Source organism: Cimex lectularius, unplaced genomic scaffold (genome assembly GCF_000648675.2).
Source record: "Cimex lectularius strain Harlan isolate CLEC.00 unplaced genomic scaffold, Clec_2.1 scaffold36, whole genome shotgun sequence".
Lineage (NCBI taxonomy): Eukaryota > Metazoa > Arthropoda > Insecta > Hemiptera > Cimicidae > Cimex > Cimex lectularius.
This window is the reverse complement of record NW_019392648.1, coordinates 1,838,643-1,853,092: the sequence shown is the minus strand read 5'-3', so window position 1 is coordinate 1,853,092 and position 14,450 is coordinate 1,838,643. Positions and strand designations below refer to the sequence as shown.

Here is a 14,450-nt window from a genome sequence, read left to right as displayed (position 1 = left end):
TGAAGTTTATAGTATTTCAATGCTTTTTCTATTGATACAATCAAATTTACAGTAGGATTAAAATTTTATGAGATACGGGTGTTTTAATAGGAAAAAGTTATGAAAGATCGAAGTTACACAAAAAAGTGAAACATCTGGAATACAATCGACTATGGATAATTGGGACTTTTTAGTCCCATTTGACATGTAGAATTAACATCTGAAAGATTGGCATATATTCATGGGTCACCCTACATATTAAAATAATTTAATACTAGGGTCGTCGGCGACTAACGGGTCGGACGTTTTTAAATATAATAAATTAATTAGAAAAAATATATATACTTACTCGATGAATGGACGAAAAAGAGAAGCTTCAAAGGAAGCAGCTCCCTTTGTCGGAAATCTTCGGATATCCTTGTAAAAAAGCTTTCCATCAAGAACATTTTTCTCTGGTGTGGGCTGAACTGTGGTATTTTATTTATTTAATTTTATATTTAATAAGTACACATATTCGGAAGGAGTCCTTTTCGCACACCACCTCCTCCACAACCGGACCTGAAAAAACAAAGCAGTATAATTTCTCGCAATCACAACTGCTTAAAATGATTGGGCTTTCATAGCGGTGGGAACATTATTTAACAATGGATTTGATGTCCTTCCTTAGACGTTTGAGTGTGGCAAATAAGACGATCTTGAAATATGACAAAATATAAGACAATGTAAAATAAAAAAAGATAAAGAACATTATTATTCGTAGATCGTGAGATGCGGTCTGGTGTGACGTAGGTTTTAGAAAAACATTTCCTTTATCGTGCAACGTTTCGACCTTTATTGAGATCATCTTCAGGGCTCAAAGTGACTAACGGTCACTAGACACCACATAAAGAATATAAGTGAAATTTTGTCAATTAACAGAATATGAGTATGCTAATTACGGGGAACTATTAAGACATGGAATGATTGACATTTAAGGGCATAGATGTTCAACGTATATGGTCAACCGTTATAAAATGAGAAAACAGATTACCTTATTAAATGGCACTTAAAACCCGTTTTTACTGAACTAGAACGCTACATGGTCTTTTTATTTCCAGAAGAAAAGTTCAAGCGATCGGACATGAAGAATCGCATTTGTTATGCTCTATCTTCCGAGTAAATACCAAATTACTGCCATTGTGCTTATACTCTACGGTATTTTTCCATTATTATTATTATTACGCCAAAGCGACCTATTGTCAAATGGATTCGTAATATCGGGAAGAAGTGAATTAATTTATAAGTATCTTCTGGAATAAATTGATCCGAGCGTTGGAATTGTAAATAACGCCGAAGGACCAACGGACTTGGCAGGATTTAAAAGCGTCCCCCTGTATTGTTATCTCGGCTTTTAATCCCACAGATTATCCTTTTGTCAAGGTTGTCATACTTAGAAACACTTCTTGCATAACGATACAAATCGGCCATAAGAATCATTATCATTACGGCATGAGAAGTAGACCGACAGAACTGGGGAAATAGGGCTTAAACTTGTTCTAGAAAGAACGTTATTTTTATTTATTACGTTCTTCTTCTTCTACTTGAAGTTGTTTTTTACTGTTATTTCCCCTGTGTTATGTTGTGTAATGAACCAACATGAAAAAATACCAAAACATGAATGTGTAATGAATTTGGTAGTAACAGAATATTTTGTTCTGCCTATCCTCGTTTGGTCACCTAGACGCGTTCGATATTTCGGCATCTTCAGTGTTGGATTTGAGAACCCTGGTCACCTTCAGTAATTGAATTATTTATAAAAATCTTAACTGCAAATCTAACTTATTTCATCTTCCTGTTGACAAGAGTTTAACAAACAATTATCTTAACAGCTTTAGTGCTTGTTTTGCGTGATTCTATCTGGTCGAGTTTATTTAACGGAAATTACAGTGCCCAAGTACGTCTAACAGATCAAACCAACGAGGATAGGCAGACCAAAATAATATCGGCCACGAACAGACTTACATGTATGAAGGAGTTGTTGATTTGCCTCACCCTGCTTATATCCTGGCCAACCACTAAATATTGAGAAATGCAGATCACATGAGAACAACAAGAAATCAACAAGCTAACAAATTGAATTTCTATACAAAACTAAAGAAAAGAATGAACAGATGTACATTACATAAAATTGTAACGTTTAGCTTGATCATCTCAGGTTAACGAAGAGCGAATATCCTATTAGACGAGACTAGGCCATCTTCAGTTGGTCAGGGCTGTCAACATGCTGTATGGACTTTCGTGTACAATAGTAGCATATGACACAAGCGAAATTGACGGAAATGGGAGGAGTCCTTGCTTTGCCTCTCCCTGCTTATTTCCCTGTCCGACCACTGGAGATTACGAAATGGAGAAACATGTCTTTCAGTTCCAGGGTGATTTGGGACGATCAGCACGTTACAGTTTAAGTTAAAAATAAGGAAAGAAATTAATGACTGATGTATTTTACAGAACATTATTTTCAAAATAAAATCACTTTTGAAACTACTTCAGATAAACCAAGCAGATTGATTTATTTTTGTGAAATATTGAGTTAGGTCTAAGAAATGACAAGAAAGTTTGATTCTCAGATCATCCTACTTCGTCTTTTCTCGCTGATTTTGTCGTCGCTCATACACCAATATTCAGTTGGACAGGGTTATAAGTAGGTTGGGTGCACTTTCGGTTACAATAGAAGTATATGACACAAGCGAAATTAACGTAAACTGAAAGAGTATGTACTTTCCCTCAGCCTGCTTATTTCCCTGTCAGACCACTGAAGATTGAGAGATGCAGGAACGCGTCTTGCAGTTCCAGAGTGATTTGAGACGAACAACAGTGAAAGGGGGCGTCGGTACGAGATCCTACTTCGTATTTTTTCGCTGATTTTGTATGTCGCTCATACACCAATATTGAGTTATTGGACAGGGTTATAAGCAGGTTGGGTGCACTTCCTATGTGCACTTAAATTGAGGCTATGTGCTTTCCCTCACTCTGCTTATTTCCCTGTTAGACTTGAGATGAGAGGTGCAGAAACACGTTTTTCAGTTCCAGAGTGATTCGAGACGATCACCAGTGAAAAGAGGCGTCTGCATCAGATCCTACTTCTTGCTGATTTTGTGTGTCGTTTATATACTAACCAGTTGGCCAGAGTTATAAGCAGGTTGAATTTACCTTTCTTTAAATGTTAGCATTTGAACTGGCATTTACATCAATGAAAGCATTCGGTGCTTTCCAACCGTGGCGAATGACTCATGATCACGAAATGCACCTCTCACATATCAAACCAGTATGATTAGACAGACTAGGATTATCGGAAACAACTAATCCAGTTTATTGAAGATTACTGTCTAAGAAATATTCAGACCTATCGTATCCTTCCCGTCCGGTGTTTATTTTCACTTAGAAACAAACAGTTCGAGTTGATGTGATTGTCAGCAGTCATTTCATTAACAAACTTCATGTAATTTTGAGAGGAAGGTTAACGACTTTTAAATGTTATCAAAAAAGAAACGGAAGGGCAATTCTATTTGTATTATTTGTTTAGATAACTTGACAAAAAGGAAGTTCACCTACTTTATGACTGAACTTGGACTGTAATTCATTAATATGAAAGTGTTGGTTATAGTGTAATAAATCTTCATGGAATAATGTTGTCTGATGTACCAAAGGAGGTTACACAATTTCGCACAGTGGTTTTAGTTAAAATACCAAAAGCAATTTCAGTTTCCTCTTTGCGTCCCAATTGTACTAGAGACAACAATCAACTTTCCACAGTTAATCATGGAAAAGTGGGCTATCCGTCTGAAGCAACTCGGTTAAGACTGTTGCTGTTGCGATCCAAAAGAGTCCCTGGAGTTGATCACATTTCAAATCAACCTTGGCTTTGTTTTAAAGCGATTATGCAAAAACAATAGGTTCATGTTTGTCTCTGTAGTCATTGGGTTATAAAGAGTAAAAATAAATAAGGATTCGAGTGTTTTCCAGCTTACTAATTTCTCTATACAAGACGAATAGGAATTAAGTATTTTCAAGGCAAAAGTTCGCCCTTCAACTTTGTTGTGTATCATTATTCTTAACATTCATAACATAGAGTGTCATCGTTCAGCAATAATAGAACGAACTAATAAAACAAAATCATAAGTTGTCCGGCTAAATCCTGTTTAATTTAAAAGTTTGATCTTAAACGATTTTTAAAACTTGAAATAAAAGTAATAAAAAATATCAAAGAACCAACAAAGAAAACAGAATGTTTGTCATGACTTGTTAGCAACAATGATTGACTGTGCTCATTTTCGGCTGGGTTTCCCCAAACATTTACGGATGTTTGACTACTCGCTTTTCTTAAAATATGACCTTTAGGATTTCGAACTTTTTTGATTTTTGGGATGAGTGGAATGAAGGACAGTTTCCCACTTGTCTAACAGTTTAATGTACGTAGACAAAAAGTTCAAAAATGAAAGAACGAAGTCACCATTAGTCTTGAACAGCCAGACACAACCAAGACAGAAAAAAGTTAAACTTCAATTAGGTGGGGCACATCGAGCAACATGCCGGACAAATATGCGGGCTTTGGCCTAAAAGGTACCAAAAAGGTGATAAGTGAAAAAATAACAAAGTTGATTATAGGTCTGAAGTGTAACGAAAAGGTTAACGCAGTAGAAGAAGGGTCATCCTCATTCGATTATGGCTATTCGACGTTGACACACGGATACTTAATTTTAGGTCAAAGCCCGCATATGTGTCCGCTAGGCAGGGGACGGTCGATGTCCTCCTAATTGATGGGTGCAATTCCTTGGCTCCTTATAGAGAGCACGTAGGAATGCCACCCGATATAAGAATTGTTCTTGAGCACGGCAGCGAGGATCTGGGTACCCTGTTCCGACTCTGTATAATGAATTTTATTGTAAATAATGCTGATATTGTTGTGTTCACTAGTGTGTGTTGAGAGTAAATTGTTAATTATGTAAGTGAAAGTAATAAGATGAAGAGAACTTGCAGCAAGGTGAAAGTCGCTGGGTAAAAGTCCTGACCTTGCTCCTTCAGACTAACACCTCTTCAGAGGAAACCGACTCCTCGGGGTAAAACCTTTCAAAAATTAAAAAAAGAAACTGCATTAAGACTTTGCTCAATCATAATCTAAGTGGTGATACCACCAGATTATTGAGATTAACCACACCTACATCATTCCTGATACTGTTTTTCCAAACTACTTCTTAAGCAATGGCCAACTCATTAAGAGAAAAATCGTTCATAAATTAGAAAAACTGGAGAAGAACTTTTCTATTTTAAAATCAAGAAGTGGCATAGGGAATTGCGCATTTACCACACAACGCAGTCCACTTTCTGAGGGATACTTTTCATACATTGGAAAAAAGTCGAGAAAATTAAATGAATTGGAAATCTGCCATATCCATGTCCTTCTCCTTCAGCATACCCGATCTTTCGAGCAAATTTCACTTTTATTGAGAGAAAAATAGTTCATACATTCAAAAACGTAGAGTAGAAAACAATTCTTAATCAATATCAAGAGCGGTACCCAAAGGAAATTGGCCATCCATCACACCCACCTCAGTCCTGACCTTGCTGCTTCTGACTATTTTACAACTTTTCCGCGCAATTTTTTTGTGAACTTTTTTAACTGAACCCTTTTTTAAGTGAAATACATTTTACACATTGTAGAAAACTGGATGAAAGTTAAAGAAAATATAAATATATTTCTCATTGAAAAACCAAGAGGTCGTACTACTATGGAATTGAAAATCGGCCACCGTCCTGACCTTGCTCCTTCACTACCTCTTCCAAATTTCCAAACATGTCCTACTTATTCAAGGGAAAATTATTTTAAACATTGGCAGGTGTACAAACACTAAGAAGTCTTTTCTCAATCAAAATTATTGATTCGTATAGCACTACCATGTAATTGAACATCCACCATACCCAGTTCAGTCCTTACCTTGTTCCTTCATCACATTTTCCCATTTGCTAAAGAAATCTCTTTTTGAGGAAGGTTTGCAGACACGAGTGGAAGACGTTTTTCATCAAACTAATGATAATAATAACGACACTACCATTGTACTTCTTTCACACCCAATAAACCCTGACCTCGCTCATTCAGACTACCCCTCATTCAAACAATGGTGCATTTCCTTTAGGTGAAAATGTTAAAACCAAATAATATTTTTAAAAAAAATCAAGGAATGGCAAGGAAGCATTTATATTCATAAAATAAGAGGCAAGTCCTCGACTGAAATAAATATTTAAGACTTTTTCTATACTAACCCTGTTCATTGTACCTAATAGTCTTTAACATCAGATTTGAGATGATAAAAACATACTTTTATGTATATATTTATTTTAGTACATTACAGGGAGATGGCCAATCATTACAGTCATATTACAATATTTAAATTTAAGAAATATAAATAGTAACAAAATCAATAAGCTAATTCAGCGTCCGTGGGCCGGGTCGTCCGAGAGGTTTTTGCGCGTCAAGAGCACGATTCGTAGATCCCCCCCCGAGAACCTGAGCCGGAAACAAGGAATCCTCCTTACGCGATTAAGAATAGGCCATACGCGGTTGACACATGGTCACCTGCTCTTGGGCCAAAGCCCGAGCAGGTGCCCCTTATGCAGAGAAAGGTTGCTCGATGTGTCCCACATACTAGAAACATATCATGCCTTGGCTCCCTACAGGGAGCGTGTAGGCATGTCATCCAATCTGAAAATGGTACTCGAGCACTGCAGCGGGTTTCTGGGCCCCCTGATCCGCTTTTTAGGGTAAATTGAGGTTTTCTATTGTATATAATATGTCTTATGCTTTGTCTGAGTGCAAGTATTTATTAGCGTGAATGGCAAAGGGTGAGCGTGAAATAAAACGTCATTACGCCCCTCGAACTTTGAGAGCGTACGAGTGTGTGTGTTCGGGATCGATGGCGGAATATTTATAAAAGTATTTCATCGACTCCAATCTAGATTAGTTTGAGTATAGGTCGGTGGAGGAATATCAAGTACTCCACCGAAACGGAATGAGTGTACTGTATGGATGTATTTATGTGTATGAATGTATTTATTTGTATGAATGTAGTGTTTGAAAGGGTAAACAGAATGAAGACTTAGTTGGGGGCTGAAATGACCTAGATGTCGGAAGCCCCAGTCAAAAAAAAAGAAGCTAATTATAAAATCACACACAAGTCACAAAAAATCCTGACGACAAGCATTTACGTATTTCGTTTTTGAATACATTAAATGAGGATCCAAATATAACGAAATGATGCACGTCACAGGCATCATTAAAAGCCTTTTGATGGTAAGTTGTTGTACCAAATTTCCAGGTAATTAGTCCTATGAAACTGGGTATAAAAATTGTGTTGCTGACGACAACTGTAAGTAGCTTCCAAATTTATCAGACTGAGAAGTTGTGATCGAGATTTACGTCTTGTCATCGACTACAGACACTAGAACTCAAAAATCCAGGACATCTCATACCAAACACCGACAACAGAAGAATCAATGGTCCACTTACAAAAGGGTGTATAATTTTCGGCTTTCGATCTAAACGCAGCATACAATCAGATCTTTTTAAGCACACAATCCAAAAAACTTACAGCATTCCAAGTCCCCTGGGGGACATACACGTACAAGTGGGAACCGTTTGGATTGGCGGTGGAGAAAGAAGGTGGAGAAATCCTAAAGGCGAGAATTTTTGGTGACCTTCTTTTTAAATTTGTGTTCTTTTTTGATGATCTTGCTGTCTACTTCTCAACTTTTGCGTAGCATGTAAAACGCTTAAAAAATAATATTTGATCGTTTAAGCCGTGCTGAGTTAACAATAAATGTAAACAAATTACAACTAGCGCCACAAAAAATTAATTTTCTTCGGCATGTTTTTAAAGCACGGAAAAGTTTCCATAAGTTCGTGCAATACTGGAAATTCCGAGACTCGACAATCCCCGCCAAGTTGCTCAGATGGTCGCTATCAACTTTTTGAATGTTTTATCTCCGATATGTCCAGAATCCAGCCCATTAAACGATTTGGGTCGAAAAAATTCGTCAACGACATGGACAGCAAAATGTCGAAATGCATGGGACTTGTTGAGCGAAAAAATAACTAAACCACCGATTTTAAAAATGCCCGACTTCACAAAGCAGTTTGCTTTTTTTTAACACAGGAAGACGAAGGGGCTTATTGGACAGTAGCTTTCGCCTCTCCCAAACTTAAGGGTAGCGAACAAAATTATGCCGCTTATCAGCTTGAAACATTAGCTATATCTTTTGGACCATAGAAGTTCCATATTTACCTAGAAAACGACGAATTCGAATTCCATACTGACCATGAAGCTTTAACAACCATAATCAATATTCAAAATAAAAACGGTCGGTACGCTGAATTACGCCTTATGTCGATATGACATAACATGTAAAATCCATTAAAGTGAAAATAATTCCATAGTGGATTAACTGTCAAGGAATCCGATCGATAGTAATTTCGTCACTCCAACCGAAAATGATAAGATAGACGTTAATGTTTTTAAATTCATGCCGGAAGTTTTTAAAAAAATTGTTGTCGAACAACAAACATTGGCGAAGACCCGGAATTAAATCCAATAATAGCGATCTGAAGTTATGCCAGCGGTTGAAAATTACATTATAAAAAAAGGAAATTTTATATTACAAAATAAAACCTAATAAACATAGAGCAGTAGTCCCCGAATCTCTAAGACCTCTCGTTCTTAAATATTTTCAAGCCTCCATTTTAGAGGCCCGTTTAGATATTTCTACAACTATAAACAAAATTAGAGATTTGTTTTATTTTAACGCCACAATCCCTACAGGGGCAATGAGAACAACCCCTACAAATGCCATTAGAAACTGCTAAACGTACCTCCACTGGAAATTTTTATACACGGAGAGCCTAGGAAAAGTTCATTTAAGCTCCAGAAACATTCAAATTGGATAGGAACTAAACAATTCGGGCATACAAGCAAATTAACCCACTATTAGAAATGGAGACTGACTATATATCCCGAAAAAATTCTTTACAAAATCCTACAAAGTCTCAACGGACTATAAAGGAGAGGAAGAACACAGGAGAGCATCAGATGGAATGATATGGTATACAGGTGGCCCCAAAACAATAGAAGGAACCGGATCGGGCGTTTTCTGTCAGCCCAAACTGTGGCAATCAAACTCATTAGGGAAGTACACTTCGATCTTTCAAGCAGAAATACATGCCATCAATGCTTGTTCCCTGGAAAATTTTAAAAGAGGTTACACTGGCAAAAAATCCTCATAAGATCAGATAGCCAAGCAGCCATTAAAGCATAGTAAAAGAATCACATCAAAATTAGTCGTGAATCCATCCAAAATCTCCAAAACCTGGAGAACATAACTACCCGATGTTATCTGGGTGCCAGGACACAGAGGAATTTTGGGTAACGGTTAATGCATAGGCCCCAAACCTTTACTTGGGATAACAAAACCAAATATAGAATTCTCAATCCAGAATGGAACCAAACAAAACAAAAGGCAAAGTGGATAAACCTTAGCGGTGCTAGGCACAATAAACTTATTATGATGAACTGGCCACTGCTGCAATTGTAGAGGGCCAAACTCAGAGGGGTTGTAGGACAACTAACCGGTCACTGGCATCTGATTTCTGGTCGCGGGCATGTACAACGATGATCCCATTTGCAGATTATGTAACGAAGAGGAGGAAACAGCCACCCATATCATTTTCGAATGCGAAGCAACAGCTCAATGGAGATTTAACCTAACATAAAAAACTTAGGGAATCAAATTGTAGCAGCGACAATCAATGGCCTGATACATATAAGAAGGATTATGTCTATTGCACTGAACTAAAAGTATAATTGTTGGATATCACTTTTATTGCATAAAGACTTCCGATTTTATAAAGTTTTTTTTATATCATTCATGTCTAAAGATGTAGTAATATTAATCAACGTTTATGTCCTTTATTTTCGATTTAACTTTAGTGTTATAATTGAGATGTTCTCTCCTGTTCGAAACACCCGTTTCTAATCTTTCACGAAGAACTACCAAGATTGCTTTTTTCAATTCGTTCCTGTGACAGCACCGGAACATTGTGATCTTCATTAAAAATAGTAGTCGCATTAACCTAAATTATTTCCAATGATGAGACTCAAATTGTCCCAGATCATATACAGGATTTTGTCAGAAATGACATTGGACAAAATGGTTTAATTTAATTACGCATTTCTCCTCTTTAGGGAGAAAAGGGACCTCTGGTGTTGGGTCATGACAAAGGTATAATAAATTTCCGCTGAATACCTACAAATAGATTAATCATACATTGAATGACCCAAGGAAACCAAACCAAGCCACAGTACTCAAGTATGCTCTGAATCAACCCAAAATATAAATGTTTTAATAAATAATATTTCGAAAACGTGACGTATTCCTCTTGAGGAAGCCCAAGCTTCTATTACTCTTGGCCAGAACTAAACATGCGGAGAAAAAGAACAAACAGAGTCAAAAGTTACTCCCAAGTCACCAAATCTCAGACACTACACTCAATTAAGATCCCAGCAAAGAGTAGGGGGAGTGATAGGGTTATTTCCTCCTATAAAAAGAGATAAAGTGATATTTGTCTAGATTTAGAGAAAGTTCATTACTCAGAAACCAAATTGCAAGCCTATTTAAATCCTCCTGCAGAAGCATATTTTCCTCAACATTATTAACTTATCATCTGGCAACAGTAAAAATTTTGAATCTTTGAAACAGGAGGATACATTGTTAATGAACATTAAAAACAAGATTGGATCAAAGTGAGATTCTTGGGGGGACACCAGATGTTGCTCTAATCGTTCTGGAAAGCTTACCTCTAAATTGGAGGGATAGAATCTGATCAAGGCCAAGAAACTGCCACCAAACTCAAACTGTTCAAGCTTACCCAAAAGCAATCCATGGTCAACCGAATCGAAACCTTTTAGCAATATCCCCGTAAACTGCGTCAACTTGATTACCATCTCAATGAAATTAAAAATTAATTCCTTGTACGTAGGTTAGTCATAGTTGAGCGGCGATTCAAAAACCCGTGCTGCACATCAATTAGAAATGGCTTACAGAAGTCCTTGACCTAAACTCGAAAATCTTTGGCATTGCATTTAAGTTGCATACAGGGCGACAGTTATGAATGTTGCTCCGATAATCCTTCTTAAAAACTGGAACAATGCTTCTTTCCAACCCTCCGGCACCATACGTAAGTCCAGGGATATCCTAAATACGAGGAAGAGAGGTTTAGCCAGGGAATGAGCGCAATTGTTGAATAGAATTGGCGGAACATTATCAGGTCCAAACATGGGACGGTTTTAGAGCAACGAGTTTATTTACAACTGATTATTCTTTTTATTTAATGTCTTGGTTGAGATGAAACAGCTAGTGTCACCAGCGGGATTCGAACCCAAGCCGAAGGTGGCACTAGCTTTTTCATCTCAACCAAGACCTTACATAAAAAGAATAATTAATATGGTCAATTAGACCCGCAAACATAAATGGATTTATTTACAATCTTGACTTCATCAAGAAGCATCCTGCTCAGGTAATAAGGATTGGAAGGACCCACGCTAGAGCTCGAGGAATTTGACGACGGTTTGAATGCTGTTTTAAAAATATCACAAAAATTTTCAGATACCTGAGAGTCGTCTGTTATTATTGTATCGCCAACCTTCATAGATAATTTTGTATTTAAAACGTAAGATAAGTTTGCATAAACGATCCCTTTCCCTTTGGTAAATCAATTGTGCAATAAACGATCATTCTACCCCCTCCTGTATTTTATTAAACACTCAATTTATTATATGAGTGTTCTCGGTGGTCAGTTAGTAGCCTCCGGTCTAAATATATCCAGCGTTTATCCTTTAGAAGAATCAATTGGGCAAAACTACCGCCGACCCCAAGCACATTCAGCAGATTCAGCTTCTACAGTCACGTGATGAATCGGATTGATATAAATTCCAATATTGACAAATAATAAAAATGAAATGCGCTAAATCCCATTGTTACGGAAACATTTCACACAAATAAACGGAAGAAAACAACGAATTAAAGAATATTTCTGGACAATGCTGACAGTAACATCACAATAATTACTAATTATTTATAAACTTGCATAAAAACTTATAATCATAGACACTCAATACGACTGTGAAACACAGCGGAAGAAAATACGGATGTGGTTTTTAAAACAACAAAAAATAATTACAATGTGACCAACTATTTGATGGTGGCAATTAGAAAAATTGCTTTAATGTGAGAATTCCTTCTTTTACATCCTTCTGCCATCAAAAGTTTCATCCAGTTGTTTCATCCATACGTTCTTCTTATTTGTAAAACATAAAATGGCGAATATAACAATGAAGGTAAAATGAATAACTACACAGTTATGGTATTTGTAATTTGCATTCCTTCCTCCAAAAAAGTTTAATATGAGCATGAAACATAAAAAATATCAAAGATGAGATTCTGTATCCTCCTGCTTGTTGAACAACTTGAACAAAAGGATCTTCAGTGAGGTCACAACAGAAACGACAAACTCTAAGTCTTTAACTTTTTTCCCCTCAGGTACATTGGAAAAAAAAGTAATTTTATTATTTATTTTAAGAATAAAAGGCGTGTATTTATAGTTATGTTTAACCGAGGTAAACTATAGGACCATGTTTGTGGTTTTAAATAATTTTTAAATTTTTATTTTATATTAAATTGTTTCATTGTTTTTAATTAACTCCACACTGTTCATTGTTTTAGATACTGAACTTCACCTGATTTTAATTATTATTATTACATACGCATCTCTTGTTCTCCAGATATATTTAGACATTCATCTAGTTAAAGTAAGATGAATAATTGTTTTTTGTAATTCTGTTTTTTTTTAATGATATAACATGTTTCTAACTGTGATATTTTGTAAAATAAATAGGCCCTGATGATGACGAAAGCTCGGGAAAGACTTAGAGTTGTCGTTTCTGTTGTGACCTCACTGAAGATCCTTTTGTTCAAGTTGATAAAAAATATATATCTCGTATCACATTAATCCATAACAATTAGAGTCATTTTTTTCACATAATATAAAATCTTAAAAGAAATAAGAATTATTGGACAGCACTCCACATCATCATTTGGTTCCAAGAGGAAAGTTATAATAGTTATATACAAGCCATATGAATGTACATACAAATTACTTTATAAAAGATTTTCTCGGTATTGCTCAGTTTAAATTTAATTTTAGTTTTCCCAGAACTTTTTCCAATACAAAAAGTAAACCAAATTTTAGATTTGGAGAAATAAAGGAACGATTGTTCACATCCAAGGAACGGGTACAATGGTATGTTTTGTAACGGGACAGATGCCGATTGTTATCAGCATTCTTATCATTAGGAATAGATTAAATATTAAAAGTTAATAACATAATGAACAGAAAGAAAATCAATCCGACAGTTGCCCCGTTTCGCAATTTCACAAGTTTTCCTTGGTTTGAATTCCGAAATGATAAATCGCAGACAGGTCGAATCATGGCCTACATTTGTCATTGCGAAAATGGCGTAAAGTTAAACTGCAATTTTTTATAAGGACAACGGCAAGAATAGGCGGGCAGGAACGATGATTTTTGATAATACCTAGCCTTGGTCTCGAGTGCCCCTCAAGAAAGTCACGTTCAAAGCGAGTTTTTCCCCGATTATATGGCAAAATTTGCCTCTTAAGATGAAAGTTTACCGACGGCATCGAAAAACATTGAGAGACATTTGTTGAGGTAGCGTCGTGAAGAAACTTTGTTATCCTTGCTAGTTACAGTTTGTCAGACATTGCCTAGACATATTACCATCTGTACCATGTCTGGGTTATAAGCAGGGTGAGGGCTTTAAAGAAAACCACCAATTGCAGAACACCAGCTTATACTTAGCGAAAAGCACCAAAGATTGCGAATCGCAGAACCTCGTCTGACAATCTGAGACAAAATATTGAAACTTACATACATGGTTGTTTGTTTCTCCCAACTTATATCCCGGAGAAAGTCACCAAATACGACTAATTGTAAAAACGCGTCTGACAGATCCAAGATGATCTGGGACGACCAAGCTATGGCAATAATTCTAAAATCTGACTTTGAGAAAAAAGGCAAATATTTTTGTCTGTGTTACTAGATGTATTAGATTGATTCTTCACCTTTACCCATCTTATATCCCTGAGAAAGTCACCAAAGATGGCTAATTGTAAAAACGCGTCTGACAGTTCCAGGAGGATCTGGGATGATCAAGGTATCATTGCGAAAAATAGTAGAAATTTGTGCTTGCGTGTTATAAAGCCCAGGAAAAAACAGATAAATAATCCTTGGCTTCACCCAGCTTATATCCCTGAAAAAGTCACCAAATATGGCTAATTGTAAAAACGCGTCTGACCGATCCAAGATGATCTGG

At 36.4% G+C, this 14,450-nt stretch overlaps 1 protein-coding gene across 3 annotated transcripts in view; it reads right to left on the bottom strand.

Annotated features, from left to right (window-relative positions):
• LOC106668510 overlaps positions 1-14,450 on the bottom strand; it is a 34,965-nt gene that overhangs the window by 16,508 nt on the left and 4,007 nt on the right. The window contains exons 1-2 of one of the 3 annotated variants that reach the window (XM_024230505.1): positions 3,169-3,265; positions 329-537 (exon numbers count right to left, since the gene is read on the bottom strand). In XM_024230505.1, coding sequence (XP_024086273.1) covers positions 329-425 — 97 coding nt within the window. In that variant the 5' untranslated portion in view covers positions 426-537; positions 3,169-3,265. Of the gene's footprint in view, positions 1-328; positions 538-1,009; positions 1,250-3,168; positions 3,266-14,450 lie in introns of those variants that run through there. The other 2 variants (XM_014397349.2, XM_014397348.2) reach the window with 2 other exon arrangements.